Genomic DNA, 19,905 nt, shown 5'->3' with positions numbered 1-19,905 from the left:
TGATTGTAATTCCGTGTGGGAGGAGGATGGGTGGGTTTAAGTGTATGTAGTCATTCCTCTTCACACGCTCCGCTGTGCGCACACGGTGAAGACAAAAGCAGAGCGCGGTCCACCTCTCCATGTGACGTCCAGCAGGTCGGTGAAAGCGCAACAGTAATCTCAGAAATCAAGAAAAAAAAATAAGTATTTACGCTGCGCAGAGTTAACCAAGTGCGCCCTTTTCCTTTTCCCCCCCTGGGTGTTACCTCACTGGGTACTCTCCTCTCCATCCTCTCCAGCTTCAACATTTGTGAAGTGGCTGCCTCACCCGGTCGGACCGGAGGCCGTTTGGTCTCTGATCTGTTATCAGGAGTCACCGGAGACTCGCTGCGCACCGCCGGCGCCAGGCTGTGCGCCTCTCGGATCACACCCGAGCCACCGCGAGCTCTGGCGATGGACATGATGGAAGGAGACGTTATGGACAAGCTGGAAGACACGTCATCGGTGTACGACTTCGACCCGATCACCGGCAACATTCCGGCCACCAAAGTAGAGATCACCGTCTCCTGTAGGTGAGTCGACGCGTCCGCAGAGAGCGGAGAGCGCAGCGGACCACCGGCGGTCAGGAAAGTTCGGTGTTCGGACTGCATGTTAGAGCTGTGCTAGAAAAGTTGTGAAAAGCGCCCCACCCAACTCATCCTATACGTGTAGCTGCAGATTTTGCTGTGCAGACCGTTAGTTTCCGTGGTTTGGTTTACAAGGAAAGTTGTTTGTATCATTTTTTTCTACTTAAACTCTCAGTGTAAGACGTGTGTGCATTTATCTGAGAAAAAGTTCCAATTTCCCTTGAGCGTTTCAGGTATTTCCAATTTGCCATCAAAAAAAGTGTCTGAAAATGTGCACGACATCACATTATTTCGTTTCCCTGTGTATACATATTCAAGGTTAAATCTGGGAGGAAATCTTTTATGCTGCCAGCTCTTTCTGTTGAAACACTGTTTGAGGACAAAATAATTCCATGTGACATAATACATCACCAAACATGGTAATAATTATATATTAGACAGATCCTTTAATGTGACATCTTTTCAGCCAGAAGCCTCTTTCATGCTGTGCCCATTGTAACCGCTGGCTGCTTTCAGAACACTTAAAGCTTCATTCTTACCTCCCCTACACTCTTTAAAAAGTAGTGGATGTTAAAGATTCAAAGGTTTGCATCACGTTCACACAGCGCCCGTGTCCTTGGCCTCAAGCTTACTCCCATTTTTATTATTTTTCAGTACAAAAGGATTCAGAAAGCCTCTCGGGAAGAGAAATCCACCCTCACCAAATGAATCTCCCTACAGCGCTCGTTCAGTGAGAATAGACAGTCACTCCTCTTCCCATTAGAAGAAGGTTTTAAAGTCAAGGCTTTCAACGTCTTTCACCTCTCAGACACTCCAGTGCTGGCATGTGTGAGCATCTTCGCACACACACACATGCACATACACACTGAACCGCACATGAATGTTTCTGGTCTTTGATGCTGGATTTTGGGTTGGTGAGCCACTGAAGCAGAGTGAGTTTGAGCTATAACAAGCTGCGTGTGCATTATTGATGCGCTTTCTGGCGTTCAGAGAAGCTTGCTGCCACATTATTCGTCTCAGAGTAAAAAAATCAAAAAACCCAAAACATAGCCCTGCTTGGAATTTACTGAATGAACAGCCGTTGTGCTGCTGGGCGATGGTGGGGAATCAGCTTAGATGACGAATGGGTAGCAAACTGGTTGCCTACCAATGAAAGACCTGCACGCTCTTGGATTTTGATGTTTCTCAGCCTGTAATGATGAGGCGAATGGAATTATATCATTGCTGATACGCAATTAAGCACCATTCAGGTAAATAATGAGTCCCATTCTGACAAGCCCCAGCATATATGCAAATGGTTCCTCTGCATGTGTGTACATTTGTGCTGATGTGTGATTAAAATAAAAAAGAGGGAGAAAACCAAAGCAGTGGTGCACAACCCTCCTGGCAGAAAGAAGAGGAGTCTGTTGAGAAGAAATCATTAATTGAAAGGAGAAGGTCGATGCATCTCCCTCCTGCTTCACTGCCACCTTGTTTGTGTCTGTGAGACAGATCGAGAGTTCGAAAAGCTAAGAGTTCATCTTATGTTTGATGTCTTGGTAATTTAGACTTTTATTAAAGGCAGGAAGATGTATAGATGGTCTTTACCTGTACATAAATGGTCTATACTCATACATACTCAAACCAAGCGCTACAAGCTCTCTACTTAAGGGCTTGTCCTTACTGTGATCATGCCACACATAGGAATAAATGCTAATGAGCTACACACACCTAAGTGCAAAAGGTTGCTCACATAACCCCATAGTAGGGATTTTGCTTTGTAGACTACAATCCCTGCTCTCTGTAATAGCTAATAACAGGCTACTCTATCAGCCGCAATTGAAGCAGAGGAAATCAACAGTTAAATCTCTCTGTCACAGTCAAATACTTCTAATAACAGTTCAAGGCCTCACAAATCCTCTAAATCCTTTGTACAGATGTTGTGTGACTCAGATTCCTATTGAGGAGATGAGCCTCCCCGTTGGCTCTTCTATGCAGTTCTCCCTTTGTCATTATGTCCGTGCGCGCTCTGAAACCTCGAAACCATGATGATAGTCGTTCCCTCCGGGTTAATACCCCCTATTACAGGCTGCACCCCCTGCTTTTGACATCGTGTTATTATCAGGACCAGTGACAAACAGAGAGTGCTGAGCGGGCACAGGATCAGGGGAAAAGAGGGAAAATGACAAGAATTGAAATGTCTTTAATTCAAGGCAAGGAGAAGCATGAGAGATTTGGGGTGGTAGGACATTTTTGTCATATAAAAGAGACCATCCTTTTCCAATCAGAAGCTCTTCGGAATATTCACCAAATAGATTTAGCTTCTACGACACATCGCTGACAGTCCTTCGGTTATGTCTGTCACCATGCTCGCATTGCTCGCTTACGTTTGATGTGTAACTTGCGGCACATTTGTTTTGTGAGAGAGCCTGGCCTTTGGAAATGAAAGACCGGTGAGACGGTTTGACACGGCAGAAAGAAGAAAAAATATTGGGGGCCAACACTGAACGTGTGGTTTCTCTTAAAATGGTGTTTACACACCCACAGGGATTGCCAGTCAATGGTCATCTTCTGAAGGTCAGTGATGAGAAGAGGGCACAACCTGCACTAGAACAGAAATGCAGTGGAAAAGCTCGGCTTTCATTCAGCCCTTTATTATATCCCTCTTTGCCATTTGCTTCATTTTCTAACTGTCCAGTCAGTTCAACAAAATAAAGCAGTACTTATGCATCTAAGGCCATTTACCAGTGTCAGCTCTGGGGACACTGACTGGCTTGTTTATTGAAGAGCAGGTCTGTCAGCTGCCAAGACTGATACGGTGAAAAGCAGCAGACTCACCTGGCATGATGTGATGGTGTGTTACAGTGTTGGAGCTTGCATAAACATAAGCTTAGAGTATGAGCTGCATTTCGAAGCTGCCATTGTAGACCAGTGATTGGACCTAGCATTTGTTTTTGCCATTCATTACCATTCAGTAACAGAGAACATGAAGGGCTTTCTAGCACCTCATCTCAATGGCAATCACCTGGCTAACATCATTTGGAGGAGGGCACGAGATAAAAAGCTTCATTATTTAATTCCAATGGTTAGAAGAGCCTGTCAAACCTTTAAAATGCTTTAGTGTTGATAAATTACATTTAGGGTTTTTCAGATATCACCTTTAATCTGTTTTTCAGCAAAAAAAAAAAAAGAAAAAAAGATATGCGCTGAGCTTAGGTGATGAAATATTCATACATGAAAGGCACACACAGGGGCACAGTCGGAGCATGCGGTTAAGTTTAAAATTTACTGGAGTCATTTTAAAATGTGAAAAGATGTTAATTTTGGGACAGTTGATAACAATAGAGTTAATAGGGCTCAAAAGGCATTGGTGATTTTTTTTGCCTAAATTGAGGATAATTTTAATAATAATGGTTTGAGGAGTTCTAATTTAGAAGTCATACAGGGATGAAAAAATTGAAAAAAAGCCCCCCAAACAGCTGGTGCTGTCTTAAAGATGTGCTTAACCAGAGTTTTACAAGGTACTTGCCAGATCACAGTTCTTTCGTAGAGTTAGGCTCCTTGTTCTCCCCGTCTTCTTGTCAGGGAAGATAGTCTTTGCATTTCTGGGATCACTGCAATGCTGTCAAATTAATTTGTAATTTGTGACCCTTCCCGGTTGGCTGGGAAAGTGCCCCAAATGTTTGCACAGCTCTGTACAAGCAAGGGACTGATTGGGATTAAGAGAAGTGAGGTGTGATTTCTACAGAGCACTGGGTCAAAGTTCACATCGACTGAATGCAGTGCGGAGACCCAATTATACCATTAATGGATCGTCCTTTTCTTCGAGAGCGACTTCTAATCTAAGGGCTTCCCTAAGGCTGAAGATAGATCTTGTAGCTGCTGAATTTTACTTTAATTGGTGGCTTGTGGTAGTGATATAATAATTCTATTCTTGTAGTTAGTGCATAGTTTGCTAACAGGAGGTGGTGGTGGGGTTGACGTGGGATTTCACAGCTTGGTTTTGAGTGCAGGCAGTGCATGTGTTGCGGTGATTAAATTCCTCTGCTAAATGCCTGGATGGTCTGCATTTGCATATAGAAACTTGTACTTATGAGAGCCCTGTTTTAAGCATCTGCTAGCTTCCTTTACAGATCTGGGACAGAAAGCGTCTCACAGAGCGTAGAAAAGCCCTAAGGAGATCCTGCACCGCTGCTTATTATCACTCTGGTTTCCCTTGCCTTTCACATTGCGTCTCTCTCGGTCTGAGCTCTTTTAGTGTGAATGTGTACTGCACCACAAGCTTCACTGAAGCTTATTAGCCTCATGAAGAATGCTGTGTATAAAACATGAGCTCAGCTTTGCAAACCACAATATAATTATCTTCCAGATGACTCCCCACTGCTGTGAAAAGTAAGACAAACCTCTTTCTGTGTGTCTCTCTCTCTGAAACACACACACACACACACACACACACACACACACACACACACACACACACACACACACACACACACACACACACACACACACACACACACACAGTAATTTTTAAACACTACAGAGAAAGAACACTCCACGATGTCACACAGCCTAACTGACTTTAGTTTGTTAGGCTGTGTGGGAAAAAGAGAAATAGAGGTAGGGAAGGAAAGATAGTGTGGATGGTTAGGATGTAGATAAAGAAAGGCTGAGACGAGAAACACAGTGAGCTGGATACACTCATCATTGCACAGTAACTGGAAGGCAGGGATGTAAATTCAATAAGAAGACCCCCCCCCCCCACACACACCACACACCACCCTGAAAAAAGAGGGGGGGGGGGGGGGGGAGTAAAAAAGTAATTGGATTTATTGAGAGTATTTCTGCTCCTCTCGGCAGGTTAAGTTTACAAATAGACTGCAGGTTTGTCTTAGTACCTGATGTGATGCTTTATTGAAATGTTAGCAACAGAAGTAAATGAGAAAGCACAACACAGTAATGATCTGGGGGCAATATAAACAGGTTGTGAACATACGGTTGGCATATCTATGGCACACAGGTGCATATTTAAACACCTAGCAGTTTGAAGGAGAATAATCATTCATGTCTATGACCACCTGGTGAATCGGGCCTAACATTTACTCAGCTCTTGGTTTCACCAATACATTACCATCAAATACTGTGATAAAGGTTGCAGAAGAGTAGTTAGCACTGTTGCTTCATAGTGAGAAGGGTCCTGGTTGGCTGTGACTTTTACAGTTACTGTTTGCATGTTCATTTTCTGTCTACATGGGTTTTCTTTCAAAGACAGCCCTGTTAATTGCTTGTTCTAAACTTGATGCCAATGAGAAATTGTGTTTTTGTATATTTAACCCTGTTGCCGCTGTTTAATGCAACTAAATAACATTTCAGGTGATAATTCTTTTTAGGTTTCTTGCAGTCTTGAAACAGTGGACCTTTTCAGATTGTCACAGTTCTCAGAGTCATCTGATGTATTGGTGTTTCATCATGTATCAATTACAACTAACTGCAATATCAGTTACAGCCACTATCTAACACCTCAGGCAAGGGAAATGAAGTTTAATTTAAATAACTCAAGGACTTGGTAATAAAACACTTTAGTCTGCTTTGCTATTGACAATATAATTTGAAATCTTTGTTAAAAATGACTTTTAACCCCTACAATAATTTAAATGGCAAATTATGTCAAATTCTTCATAAAATACTCTATTCTGTGATATAAAATAAAAAACAAAAAACAAACTCCCATTCAGTTTTAAACTGATAGCAAACTGATTCCTTCCCCCCCCATACTGATGCATCAAGCCTTTGAAGCAATTTCAAAGGCAACATGGTCACAACTTCATTGCACATGGTGGCAGTAATTTTGTTCATGTTCTGTAACCCATGTTTTTCCCAGTGTGATTGTAGCATTACCCCTTTGTTTCCTTAAGTTTCTATCCGTGCAAAAGATTCCAGCAGAACTGCAAATCTAACGTGGATTAATCTGCCTTTGGGGCCTTTGTGAATATGGGAGCAGCTGGACAAAGCTTTTATGTTTATATATAAATCAAGCTCTAAAAAGGAATTTCCAGATCATTACTCTAAATATTCTGCTAATTACAGTAAGCCATGGTCATTAGGCAGAGCAAGCCACAAAAATAAAACTAGATTTATCTTAAATTGAACAAGCTGAAACAAGGGAGCAAAAGGAAAAAAGAAGTAAAGACATGTTTCTTAAGACAAATGTCTCTCAAATAAAATATGCACATCTTCTCTAAAAAACAACAACAAAAAAAACCAAGAAACCCCAGAGGTGATCTACTGTCTGAAGCTTTATATAACGGTGGAGAACAACGATCCTAACAGTTAAACTATAGTCATTCTGCTCTGGCAGTTTCTCCTTATAGTTTAGGTTTAGTTTCTTATTTTCTGGAACAGTCTTATGACATTTCGTTGTGCTTGTTGAGGCTACACTGATATCTTTCCTTTTCCTTTTACTCTGTGCTTCTTAAGTTTCCCTCTGTGTAAGCTGAAGATGAGCTACCACCTAGGACCATATGGCACTCTAACACCTGCAACACTGACGAGGCTGCTCCAGTGGCACTCTGACTGTAACTACCTCCTACACAGCCGTGTCCTTTTGGGGGCCAAAACACAAAATCTTGAGACAGTACCTGATAACCTCACTTTTCTTCCTGTCCCGCTTTGCTGGATTTTTGTAGCTAACCAGTAAACAGCTGTGCGATCGCTGGCATGCATGTATGAGTGCTAAGACTGTTCTATAACAGCAACAGTTCACTTGGGAGTCAAATTAAACCAGTGTGTGAAGTGTGGAAGCAGCACAGATTAAATACACATCAGGAGCGGTTCTGGCTTTGTTGTTTTTGCATTGATCTACAAAAAGCATATTGTATTTTGTTGCGTCTGTGTGGAGCTGTTTGCGTGCAAAAGGACATTTAGATTCTGTTACAGCATGAAGCACTCTCTTTTCTTGACCTAGCAGAACCAATCGAGCGTTTTCTACACTCTAATTTCTTCACCAACACAGTGAATTGATGCATTTACTATGTTTCGTAGTGTTTTTTTGTTTTTTTGTTTTGCCTTTTTAAATTCCTTTTACAGTGCCCTGTGTGCACTGATAGACAGGCTGTGACTAATGCTTTCAGTAAATCAATATAATGGACTGTGGGCATACAGAAGAGATTAAACGTGCACATGTCAAGAGCTTGAATCCACCTTTTAAAAGCAATGTTTTCTTTGCCCACTCATTTGTTTCATATGAATGAAAAACAAAATGTCATCATCTTTTGCCCCTAAAAAACTGCCTTGTGTTTTTTTTGTTCACTATTATTACACTGATATTATAAAGATGCTAATTTTCATCCGTCACTCTTCACCCTACACCCAATAATCCCCTCCAGCCCTGACAGCAGCACTGTTCAGTTGTCAGCATCTTCACAGAGCAATGCCTATAATCAGCTCTGTCAGCCCTGCTACTGAGAATTAACTGTCTCGTTCCTGCAGCCATCAAATTCTTCCATCCTGGATGCTTGTATCATGCTCGTATCTTGCAGCTCTTACTCCAGAGTGAGAGAGAATCTCCTTGAATGCCAACGAGTCCTGGTGAGACCGTCGACGACAGCCACTGAACATAGGCGATGTTAAGTTCAGAGGAAGAAGGGTAACACTCTCCTTGAGTGTTAATGATGGTTCACTGTCATGCTGGCTTTAGTGGCTGAGAGGCTGGAACGAGGCTTTGATCTGTGCTCTCTGGCTGACAGGACTTGCTGGGTCTCTGGCAGGAGGAGGGAAGTCATGGGAAGACAAAGTCAAATTTATGATAAAGGACTGGAGAAATGGAAGATCGCCTAAAAGCCTTGCTTGGTGTCCTAAATAGCTACACTGTGACCAGTAAACATGTTAGAGGGCAAACATTAATTTCAAGTTGAGGTGGAGAAAGGGTGCCGTGGCTAAGACCTTTGAAATGCAACCTTGCTGTGACTTTGGTGACAGTGAAATTGATTTGTTTTTTCCTGAGAAACATAAACATAGCTCCAATTACATATTTTTCTTTACAAAGCTCTAGTATGCTCCCCAAACCCATTCTTAGCAGGTTTTAGCTTAAACGATTCCCCGATAAGGAATCTTTTCACAGCCGTGTTCCATAATTTATGTGATATATACCTGCAATGCTTGCTTTTGACCCGAAACCTTCAGAATAATTTTCCTCTTTACAAGGTAGACACTTTTTTATTTCCTTTTCGACTTTAGCTCTTTTTAATCCTCATCTTATCAGTGTTGCTACAGTCAGATCTGTTCTGATGAGCGAAAGCTCCGGTGTTCATATCTTTATTTCCAGACAAAAGCAAACAATACGGGAGGGTGCAGATGTTTCCATAATAGCAAACCAGGTTCAAACTGATTAAATGGCATATTTTGATATTATAAAAAGATTCGCAACATAGGACCATTATTTTTGAAGCGTGGCTGTGTGCTGGAATAACACAGACACAGCCATATTCAAACCAGGCATTTACTCATTTGCATACATACTGTCCCTACTGGGAAATCAGCAATTTGTTGTCTTAGTGTGCTTTGAAGGTAGGGATTAATATATATGTGCATGTTTGATCTGCATGTGGAGGCTCACACATCACCTAAATAGTTTGTTTAATTGTAGAATCTTTTAATAATATCTGAGCAAGGTCTATAGCTCACTTGTGTCAGAGACCTTATTAGCATTTTGTCAAAGTTGCACCGGACTTTGGGATTAGTATTGGTATCTCACGAGTCTTATTATGGTATTCCATAATTGGATTCATTTGGCTTTTCAGCTGGAGCTTTTGGACACATATCTGCAGGCACTCAACATGATAGTGGTGTTTGTTGAGAAAACAGATGCATGTTACCTGTTTAATGCTTTTAGGTACTTGCATGTTATTCAGACCAGCAGTAGCCAACAATGTACTGGAGCTATCAAAATGCATTTTGGTTGTAGATAGTGTACAGGGCCAGGAGATCAGTAATAAATGTGGAATATAAAATATGTATACAAAACCCACTAACTCAAAGATTCGCTGTGCCTTCTGTGCAACGAGAAGTCACTGTTTGTACTTGGGTCATTTGGGATATGCATGAAATCCCTTCCAGCGTAGCTGTAATAGTGTCTGGTGAGTTTCCAAAGTCATCTGAAAGACAGACATACCTGACAAAGATTCAGTTTATGCATCTGAAGTCAAAAAATAAAACTCAACAATAAAATGCACTAAAAATCAAAAGCTTCTAATAAACAAGACAGGTGCACGAGCAGCCATTTACCGTGCGTGAATCGCGCCCATTGTGCTGTGGTAGGAGCATCTGTCCTCGACATATGTGATGGAGTAATAGGAGCTTAATAGCTCTCAGTCGGAGCTATTCAGGAAGGTGAGTCACAGCTGTGGACAGCTATCATCACCTGGCAACTAAAAAGATGATGCTTTTCACCTTAACGGGCACCCAGACACTGCGGGTGATGCATTTTAATTCACTTCATTGAACTAATTAGTTTCGAATGGGATACCCATACAGCTGATTGGACCTCCATTTGTTGGTGGGTCAATAATACTATAACACTCAGCTAACTAGCTGCTTAGAGCTATCTGACACTCAATGGGCTGGCTCCTGCCACAAAAGCTTTAAACACATTGCAGCATTTCATCAGCAACATGCTCGTTCAGAAGTTTTTTTAATGGTCCTGTTAGTCTTTGAACACATTTCTTGACAGGATGATTTGAATTTGTATCTGTGGAGCTTATAATTAGAAATAATTAGCAATACGCCTTAGCTCATGAGCTTAGTCTGTTACTGATATGTGCTGGTTGGCTCTGATGCTAATTTTCCCAGAGCGTTTTATCAGCAAACATATTGCTGTGTTGAATTGAAGTCATGCATCTATTAGTGTGTGTCTAATTTAACTAAATCCTATAAGATCATTTTTTATTAAAAGTCACTTTTTAAATTTCCAATAGCGTCACTTGGCTTTTCATTGTGACCTGTAAGCTTCAGAGTAATATACTGTGCACCTCAGCGTAATTCTTCAGTATGTAGGGCAGTGTGAGACTCTCTAATATTGTGGGTTGAGTTACTTTGGTTGCTAAGGACATACATTATAACCATGGTAACTAAAAAAATGTCAAAGAACTTTGTTGGGTAAGTCTGTCTTAATAAAAATAATTTTTAACAAAGGTTTGTAAGGTAAAGCAGTCCAAGAGAGGACTTGAATGCTTGTCTTGTGGTTGGAGTTCTTGGGATGGTGCCATGTGTCACCCCACCAGACGCATGACACCATCATACGCAGGCATGCAAGTTTGTCTTCTTCCTCAAGTTGTAAAATGACATTAAACTGGTGTCTCACTGCATTGGAAAAAGATGCCAAATGGATACCACTTTCAGCTTGTGATAGGTGGGAGTGTTTTGTTTAACGCTCTTTTGAATTCTTCACTAACTGTGCCTGTTAAAAGCTGTTTGTTGACACTCTAAAGCCAGAAATTCCAAATGAAATCAGGTATTAAGATTTTTATCACAAGCGAGAGTCAAAAAAAATGAATGAAAGCAGTCTAACAGTGTCATTGTTTATACAAACTGTTGGGCCGTCAGCATCTTGTAGTGAATGAGGCACGATTGAATTCACTCCTCAGAGTAGATGTGAAATTGTTTGCCTATTCTCAGGCCGCAGGGCTATTTCAGCTCTGGCTCTGAGCCCTTCAGTGCGGGATAGGATGATTGGGCAAGATGGGCATGTGTGGTACAGCAAAACTGGAGAGTGTGAAAAGTGTGTGGGTGAGATGACTAGTTTTGATTATGGAGCTACCAACGCCCTGAGGGAAAATAGATAATGAATGAGTGAACAAAAATATGTGTGTGTGTGTTTGTGTGTGTGTGTGTGAGATTGTGTGAGTGCCTGTCTTGTTCTCTAGGCTGCCGGTTTAGGACAGTTATTGTTACGGATCATTTCTGGACTCAAACAAATAACTGCACATATAGCTGAATAAACATTTTTCTGTCATCTCTTAAAATAAGTTAGTTCCCCACTCCAAGGACTGCTGTAATGAAAGGATAGCAGTTTCTTAGCCCTACACTGAAAGGAGTGAAAACTTCTCAAAGCAGCTAAGACATTATGGACTTTTGAAGTAATATTGACATTTACTATATATTGCGATTTTTCTGCAAATCTAAGCTGGAAGTGTGGCTGAAATTAGTCTGCAGGATCAATTATTCATGAAGTTTATCTTACTGAATCTTTACCATCGCTTTCAGAGCTCCTTTTTTATATCTAAGGTACAATGATTGATTTAGAGCAGTTCTCTGGGAGAAAATGCCTTCTTGATGGTGGATTTTAGAGGAGAATGTCCAAACTGTTTTGAGCTTATAGGAAGAAAACAGTAATTCAATAACCACTTGTTACAACCAAAGTATGCAGAAAGGCATCTGTGAATGCACAACATGTGACACAAGCAGCAGAGGTTCACACCAGGTGCCACTCCCTTCTCCTAAAAACAGAAAAAATGATGCTAAAATTTCACCAAAAATGGATAATAGAAAATTAGAACAAAGTTGAATGAACTGATCAGTTTTGATTTCTGCTGCAGCTTTCAGATGGCAAAGTCAAAATTTGGCTTGAACAACATGAAAGCATCGATCCAGCCTGCCTTGTATCAGCGCTTCACACTGCTGGTGATGTAATGGTATGGAGGACATTTTCTTGCCACACCCTACCTGAATATTGGTGGTGACTATGCCGTATGTTCTCTTTATGAGCACAGTGTACCATCTTTGATGCTGATAACACACCTTGTCACTAAACTCAAATGATCTTAAACTGGTTCATTGAACAATACAGTTTTTTCACTGTACTCAAACGGTCTCCACAGTCACCAAACCTCAGTCCAATCGGGATGTGGTGGCACGGGACAATGATATCAAGGGTGTGCAGAAACAAATCTCCAGCAACTGTGTGATGTGGTCTCTATGATCCAAAGTCTGTGAGGAATGACCGTAGCACCTTGTTAAATCTATGCCACAAAGAATGAAGGCAGTTTTGAAGGTAAATGTGGGTAAAACCCAATGCTAGAAAAGTGGACCTAATAAAATGTCTGTCTATACAGAATTGGATGGATTACAGTAGCTTAAACACATTCAATTCTAAAATGATTACAAATCAGGAAAATAATGTCTCTGTTTAACTTGTGCAGTATGTGTGGTCGCCTTCTAAATAGTAGCACGTTAGCCTGTTAACCTTTGGATTAAAACCTCTTAGAAGAAATGGAGCTTTGCAGATTTGAAAGCATTCTTTAGAGCCTTACTTCATGTTAAGATGTGTGTGTATTGTTTGTGTTTCTGTGAAATCGAGTGTAGCTCGTTAGCTAAAAGAACACGTCTTGGGGGGGCAGAGGTGGACATCTGACAATGAAATCTTCACTCTACAGTGACACACTTCACTGATGCACATTTACAATGGCTTACTCTGAAGCAGTTTCCAAACTTTTTCTCCCTGGATATTAGTTTTACAGTATGGACTTGCTCTCATTTCCATTTTGCTTTTCATCTCAAGAATCTTGCTGCATTTGCAAGTTGTAGAAGCAGAGAGCTGGAACTTCCTTGGTAGTTTTTCAATTGCAGAGAAGCAGATGCTTTTCCTGTTCATTGGGAAAAACAGACCCGAGCTTATATGTGTTTGCATTAAAAGCATAAGTGAGACTAAAAGTTGCACACAATATTTTTCAGGTCACAAAAAACAGATGATGCAAACTATAAGCGTCCAATAAAGTGCATTTTGTCACGGCTGCAAACATACAGTATGCCCTGTTGTCTGTTACATGACCTCTGTTGTCTTCAGACACAGTACACACCGTGCTGTTAGGAATTTTGTGACAATCCCAAGCTTCCCTGCCAGGCAGTGAGCTCGCTGTTTCTGTCTGGCAGGCTGAGCAGGAATCTCCCCAGAGGAAGTCGTGGGCTGAATAATTCAACAGCTGGTGGGAAAAACGATCTTGCTTGGTTCTACCATCAATCTGACGCTAAAGCAATACCAGCACTACAGTTTGGACTCATATGACTGAAGCTATGAGGAGTCCTTTATTTATGAATTGCTGCTGCTAGTGGCTTTGTTATTGGTGCAAGACGGATGAGAAGCTCTTATTTGTAGGCAAGGTATGGCCAATTATGTTAAACTTTATGATCTATGACTGACTATATCACTGTGATGTATCGAAGGACTTATAGAATGTATTACATTTTTCTATTAGTCAAATAAGACAAAGAGATAATAAAGAAAAATGACAGGACAGTGATAAGATGAGGGACAGAGATGAAGGGCCAGTCAATGGTTCGTGATGCATCATCTAGCTGTAATAACACTCTGCTTTACCCAGTGCTCCTCGTCCTGCCTTATAAACCAATTACCCTACTTCTTCCGCCTCCACATTTTCTTATATTGCTTCCTCTATATTACCTTTTCATCCCTTCCTCATCTATTCACTCCTTTCTCTGGTCATATGCCACTGTCTTCTAACTTACCAAATGAAGTTAATACCAATCTTTTTGTTCCAGGCAGTGATTTTCTTCTTCAAGATGTTTCATAACCAACATATTACAACCAATCCTTGTTTAAATGTCCTTGGGAAAAAACAAGCAAACACCTTGTTTCTGTTTTTCTTTAGTCCATTTGCCCTCATGTTTTCAAAACAGCAGGATTTTTTGAAGCTTATAAAGCCATTTTTCTTTTCTTTCTTTCTTTTTTCTTTCTTTCTTTTTTTTTTTTTTTTAACCAAAATTAATTCAGAGTTCAAACCCACTGGCTGAGGCCTGGAGATTGCATGAATTTTCTATTCACTAGTTTTTTGATTGCTCGGCTTTCTTTGCCGAGTTGAAAGATGCGCATAAATTCCAAACCAGCCACAGACATACTAAAACATATAGGAATCAATGCTGGAGCTTCAAGGTGTAGGGATATTTTTTACTTGTTTATGCTGTTTCGAAATAGCGTGGTATTTGGAAGATGGACCGGTAGCAGTGAGAGTAATTACAACTTGAAAGCCAGGGTGTTTTTAAAAATACGTGTTGAGACATCAGCAGACACAGATGTTATACCCCAAGGTGATTCCATTAATCGGATCAATAATTGGAGAGGAAATAAATAAAGCAACTGATAAATTACAGCCTGGATTTTAGACTTTCGTAGGCTAACCTGTACTATTAAAAATATTTATGGCCCCAGGGGTTCAATGAGGAATTAAAATAACCCAGACTAATGGATGGTAGAAATCTCATTGACAAATATACTACAAATGGTAAATGGTAAATGGCCTGTATTTATATAGCGCTTTACTAGTCCCTAAGGACCCCAAAGCGCTTTACATATCCAGTCATCCTCCCATTCACACACTGGTGATGGCAAACTACAAAAGGTCTCTGAATAAGAAAATAATAAGGAGAAAAAGGAAACTGTATTGCTAAAATAAAGTGTGTGGATAAGGGGCTGCTACAAACCTATTTTTAGACAAAGTGTGCAATCCAAGACAACAGCTTAAGTCCAGGTAAAACAAAAATGCAGACCTGAGATGACAAGATGATTACAGAATGATGCAACTAAGACAAACCAAAGCTTTAAATAGACACAAGAGAGGGGAAACTCCAGGGCAGCAAGACACAGCTAAAACTAGTCAAAGACAGTGAGACAGTTGAAGTAAAACTAAATACCATGCATGCAAGACAAGGTTGGAGACTTAACCACAGGGAAACACGGGGGGAACAAACTGAAACGCCAAGAATCAAAAATAGACAATAACAACCAACTAAGCTCGACTGCTAAAAGTAAAACCGAGAAAACCAGTCAATATATAAACAGCGACATTATGTCAACAAGAACACCAAACTCAAATGATAAAAGCCATAGAGTAGCTGAAATATAATCAATAATAATACAACTTAAAAGTCAATAATTCAGAATGAGAGGTTGAAGAGCCAGAACTAAACACGAACATTGCAAAATACTTTGAAAAAGGTGCCGTAATGCACAATAACATTCAAAGAAATGCAAAAATGCTCCAATGACTCAAATTGAACAACATGGGAACTTAATATAAGTAGTTTAAAAAATGGTGAAAGCGTATTTCTGAAGAAACGTTAACAATCACTAAGAGTACTTTGGTGTGTAATCATTAGGGTTTCATGTTAAATGATATTACAGCACGAGAGTCTTTCGAGTCGTTCGATTTTCATTGTTTTTTTAATCTTAATGTATTATGTTAGTCTGTTGTAAAGCGCGTGTGTACATTTGTCGTCTCTTTGTAGACAGCACAAAGAATAGGTGCTGCTGCTATGCAAAGGCTAAAGGGGCATCTAAATAAAGAAGCATGTTTTGAATTTGCTTAGATTCATTTCACTTTATCTACTCAGTGATTCTGGAGAGGATACTTATCCAGCTCTGTGTACTCCTTTTCTATAGTAACACAAACAAACAAACCTGCCCCCTCATCTTGACTTGTGTTGCATTGTGGGCAAGCACGAGGTCAAGCACAGAGCCTTGGCTGGATGTATCCCGTATAGACTCCTCCCACACGAACAAACTGCCCTTCTTGCACCAGAAAAAATACACCCTCAATGTTAACCTTTTGCTCTCAGTCTTTTCTTGGGCATACATTTCCAGGGATTACTGTGCTGGAAATATTATTATAATGTGTGCAGTACAGTAGCAGAATACATTTCCTATAGACACCCGGGCTCCAGTAACACTTGGATTCAGAGAATAGCCACAGCTCTGCTGCAAGAATGTTCATATGTCTATATATGCATGCACAGCGACTGCACACTGTGCCATACTCTGCAAACCACACCCACTCCAGGGGAAACAGTCAACCTCACAATATGTAGCTCAAAGCTGAAATTATAATCAAATATTGGCTAAAAATATCACCTCCCCCCATATTTTAGCACCCATGTCTTGTTAGCTGTTAGAAAGCTATTGCATTGGCAAGCTGCTGTAGTTAGCCAAGGTACTTGCCAAGTTAGTGGAGAGCAGTGAATTGTTTTCTCTGTATTGGATATTACATACATACATACAAAAGTAGTCTGAGCTAATCATCTGAAATCATTTTACAATTAGGCTCCCAAAGTTGTACTTCATAGCCAGCAGCAGCCTTTTTTGCTGACTTGCGCTCTTTTCCAAACCGAGAATCTCATAAGCTCAATTTATATGGCTTGAAACGCTTCTTCAAAACCAGCCACTCATCCCTAGATATTTATCATCCTCTTCTCAGCCTGCACTCAGGGCGGTTAAAGGCTGCAGTGATGAGGAACCTCCTGCAGGTTTGAGGAAAGGAGCTGTCTAATTATTGCGGTCTGTGTCAGATCTCTGTAAATAGAGTCAGCATTGTCTGTGCGTCTGTATAGCGGCATCGTTTCTTCTCCCTGTGCAAGAGGAGCTCCGGTATAGTCAGACTATTTCTGATACAATCTCCGAGGACTTCATTTTTCTCCCTCGCTCTGTCTTTCTTTCCAACTCTATCACACGCACACACACACACGCACATCCTGACACACCTTCTCGCTTCTCCGTCGCTTGTTCTTACATTACATTTTCTCTGACATTCATACTCTCTTGATTTCGCCAATTCCCTCGTGCACAGAGACATACATACCAAAATCCTGCCTCCGCTGCCTCTGTGCATCTCATATCTTTTCATAGCCTCATTTACATAAGGAAGTTGTGTTTCAGGAAGTTAGTTTGAAACCCCTTCAGTACTGCGAATCCCTTTGAAATGTATTATGTAACACCTAATGCAAATCTGGTGACACACTGTAAATATTTTATGCCATAGCAGTCGTTGCTGATGCCCTGGAGAAACGTTTATTCCTGCCTTAAAAGGCGTATTTAAGACTAGAGTAGCACAGGCTGTGCATCTAATTGAAAAACCAACCTTTTGTCGTCATTATGAAAAAATGTAGCATTTTAATAAAAAACTTTTTTTTTAAACTTTATTTTCTTGCTTTGCCTTGCAAAATGCAGTGACCTCAAATAGCTGAAATTTCGTGCTTGTGGGAAAGGATCAGGAAATTTTTCTGTTACTATGAGAGCAGTAATTACCACAGTCTGAAATCCTGCTGACATATTCTCCTTAAGAATAAGACCTTGAAAACTCTGCTTTCTTAAGACCGTTTACATCAGTTTAACTTTACTGGGCTCGTGTGAAGCCGATCCACCCTTGCAATAAATCTGTGGGAGCACTGACATTTCTACATTGTTTTAGAGGAGCACCTCATCTGAAGGAATTTTTGGGTTTCAGATTTAAGGACCATTGTTGACTTGGGGCTGGTGTGCAGGACGGTATCTGCTGTGGGTTCTGCAGCTGACATGGTTAGAAAGAATTGCTCTGATGAGGTTTTGTTACAGCAGACCTAGTTTTGCATAGACCCAGGCTGCTCTCCTCCTGGCTGGAACTTCTGTTTGAAGGTTCAGTTAATACTGCCTTTTGTCCTGCTTTTGTCTCAGTGGCTGCGTGCCTTTACAGTTTATGCATTTCTCTGTGTGTGAAACTACTGATCTACTTTATATTAATGTGTGAATGAGAGTGTATCCCTAATGAAATGTGATTTGAATAAAAGAAATAATGCTGTACATAGGTGTTTAAAGAATGCATCATCAAATATATAAAATAGCTTCATAGTTTCTTTATGCCTTTGTAAATATAGCAACAAGATAATAGTTGCTATATGTAATCAGCTTAATCCATCACCTATAAAAAAACCAATCAGTTCTCCATTTGGATGGAGCCTGAACTAAAACAATTAAAACAATTATTGTTAATGTGAGCTTGTGGTATGATGAAGTGTTATTATTATGTACGCTGACATGATATTTGCTTAGTCTGAGGTCTATCTCACAGGATTTATGTAGTTATACTATAATTGGGAAACTTCACTATGCTGAACTTGTCTATTTTTATATTAGTGTTTAATTAAGCTGTAACTATGGAGTGTTTTTTTCGTCTTTTCTTTTCATCTCTCTGTGAGCTTTTCAAACAAGCTTTTCTTCACAAGCACCACAATGACAGTTTATTTGTTTCATCTTTGTACCATCATACATCTACAGTAGCTGGTGATCTGCAATGGAATTTATCAAATCATTTATTATATCAATTCTTACATGTTCTGTGTCTTGTTAAAGATGCAATTTTAAATATTTTACCAAACTGGCCACTTTATTAGGCACACCTTGATAGTAACAAGGTACTGGAAACGTTCCTCTGAGATTTTAGTCTGTGTTAAAACGATAGGATCACAGTTACTGCAGATCCATCATGTGAATCTCTTGTACTACCACATCCCAGAGGTGCTTATTGGTTTGAGAGCTGGTGATTATGAAGCCAGTTTGATTACAAAGAATTCATTGTTATGTTCAAGAAACCAGTTTAAGATTATCTGAGCTTTCTGATGTGGTATGTTATCCTGCTGGAAGTGGCCATCAAAACACACATAAATGGTCATCAATACTCAGGTAGTCTGTGATGTGATGATGGACCCAAAGTGTGCCAAGAAACTATTATATCACTCTAATACCACCAAAAACAGTAGTTTGAATACCATTATATTGTTTTTACCAGATTCTGTCCCTACAATCCAAATGTTGCAGCTGAAATTGAGACTCATCAGACCAGGACATTTTTTTCCAGTCTTCTATTGTCCAACTCGTCCATGAAAATTGCAGCTTCAGTTTTCAGTTCATAGCTGACAGGATCACCACCTAAATTTGGTCTTAGCTGCTATAGTCCATCTGCTTCAAGGTTTAACATTTGCATTCAGAGATGCTCTTTTGCATATCTTGGTTGTAACAAGTGCTTATTTGAGTTACTGTTGTCGTCCTCTCAGCTTAAGGCAGTCTAGCCATTCTTTTCTGGCCTCTGGCATTAACAAGCCATTCTTCTCCCAGAAAAATGCTGCTCACTTGATTTTTGTGTTTTGTGGACCGTTTTCTGTAAATCCTAAAGATGGTTGCATCCCAGTATATTAAAAGCTTCTAAAATACTCAGACCAGCCCATCTAGCACCAGCAACAATGCCACATTCAAAGTACATCACCTTTCTTCCATATTGTGATGCACGGTTTGAAGCTGAAGCGATCTTCTCGATATCGAGGCCTAAATACACTGACTGTCTGGATCTGATTGGGTGAAACTTGGACTAATGAGCAGCTGAAAAAGGTGTACCCAATAAAGTGTTCAGTGAGTGTAGCTTGTGCCAGTGATAGCAGAAATGCAGATCAGTTAAGAAAAAGATAATTAACATCCACATCATACCTAATGTGCTACCTAGAGATTAAACCT

At 40.3% G+C, this 19,905-nt stretch overlaps 1 protein-coding gene across 2 annotated transcripts in view; it reads left to right on the top strand.

Annotated features, from left to right (window-relative positions):
- The window catches only part of cpne5b (copine Vb), a 132,032-nt gene continuing 112,127 nt past the window's right edge, over positions 1-19,905 (top strand). Inside the window, exons 1-2 of one of the 2 annotated variants that reach the window (XM_040029275.1) lie at positions 1-135; positions 279-551. In XM_040029275.1, the coding sequence (XP_039885209.1) occupies positions 433-551 (119 nt within the window). In that variant the 5' untranslated portion in view covers positions 1-135; positions 279-432. Of the gene's footprint in view, positions 552-19,905 lie in introns of both variants that reach the window. The other variant, XM_040029276.1, reaches the window with a different exon arrangement.

The sequence above is a fragment of the Simochromis diagramma genome, unplaced genomic scaffold (genome assembly GCF_900408965.1).
Source record: "Simochromis diagramma unplaced genomic scaffold, fSimDia1.1 OVJJ01000483.1, whole genome shotgun sequence".
Classification (NCBI taxonomy): Eukaryota; Metazoa; Chordata; class Actinopteri; order Cichliformes; family Cichlidae; genus Simochromis; species Simochromis diagramma.
This window is presented reverse-complemented; position numbering and strand designations above follow the sequence as displayed.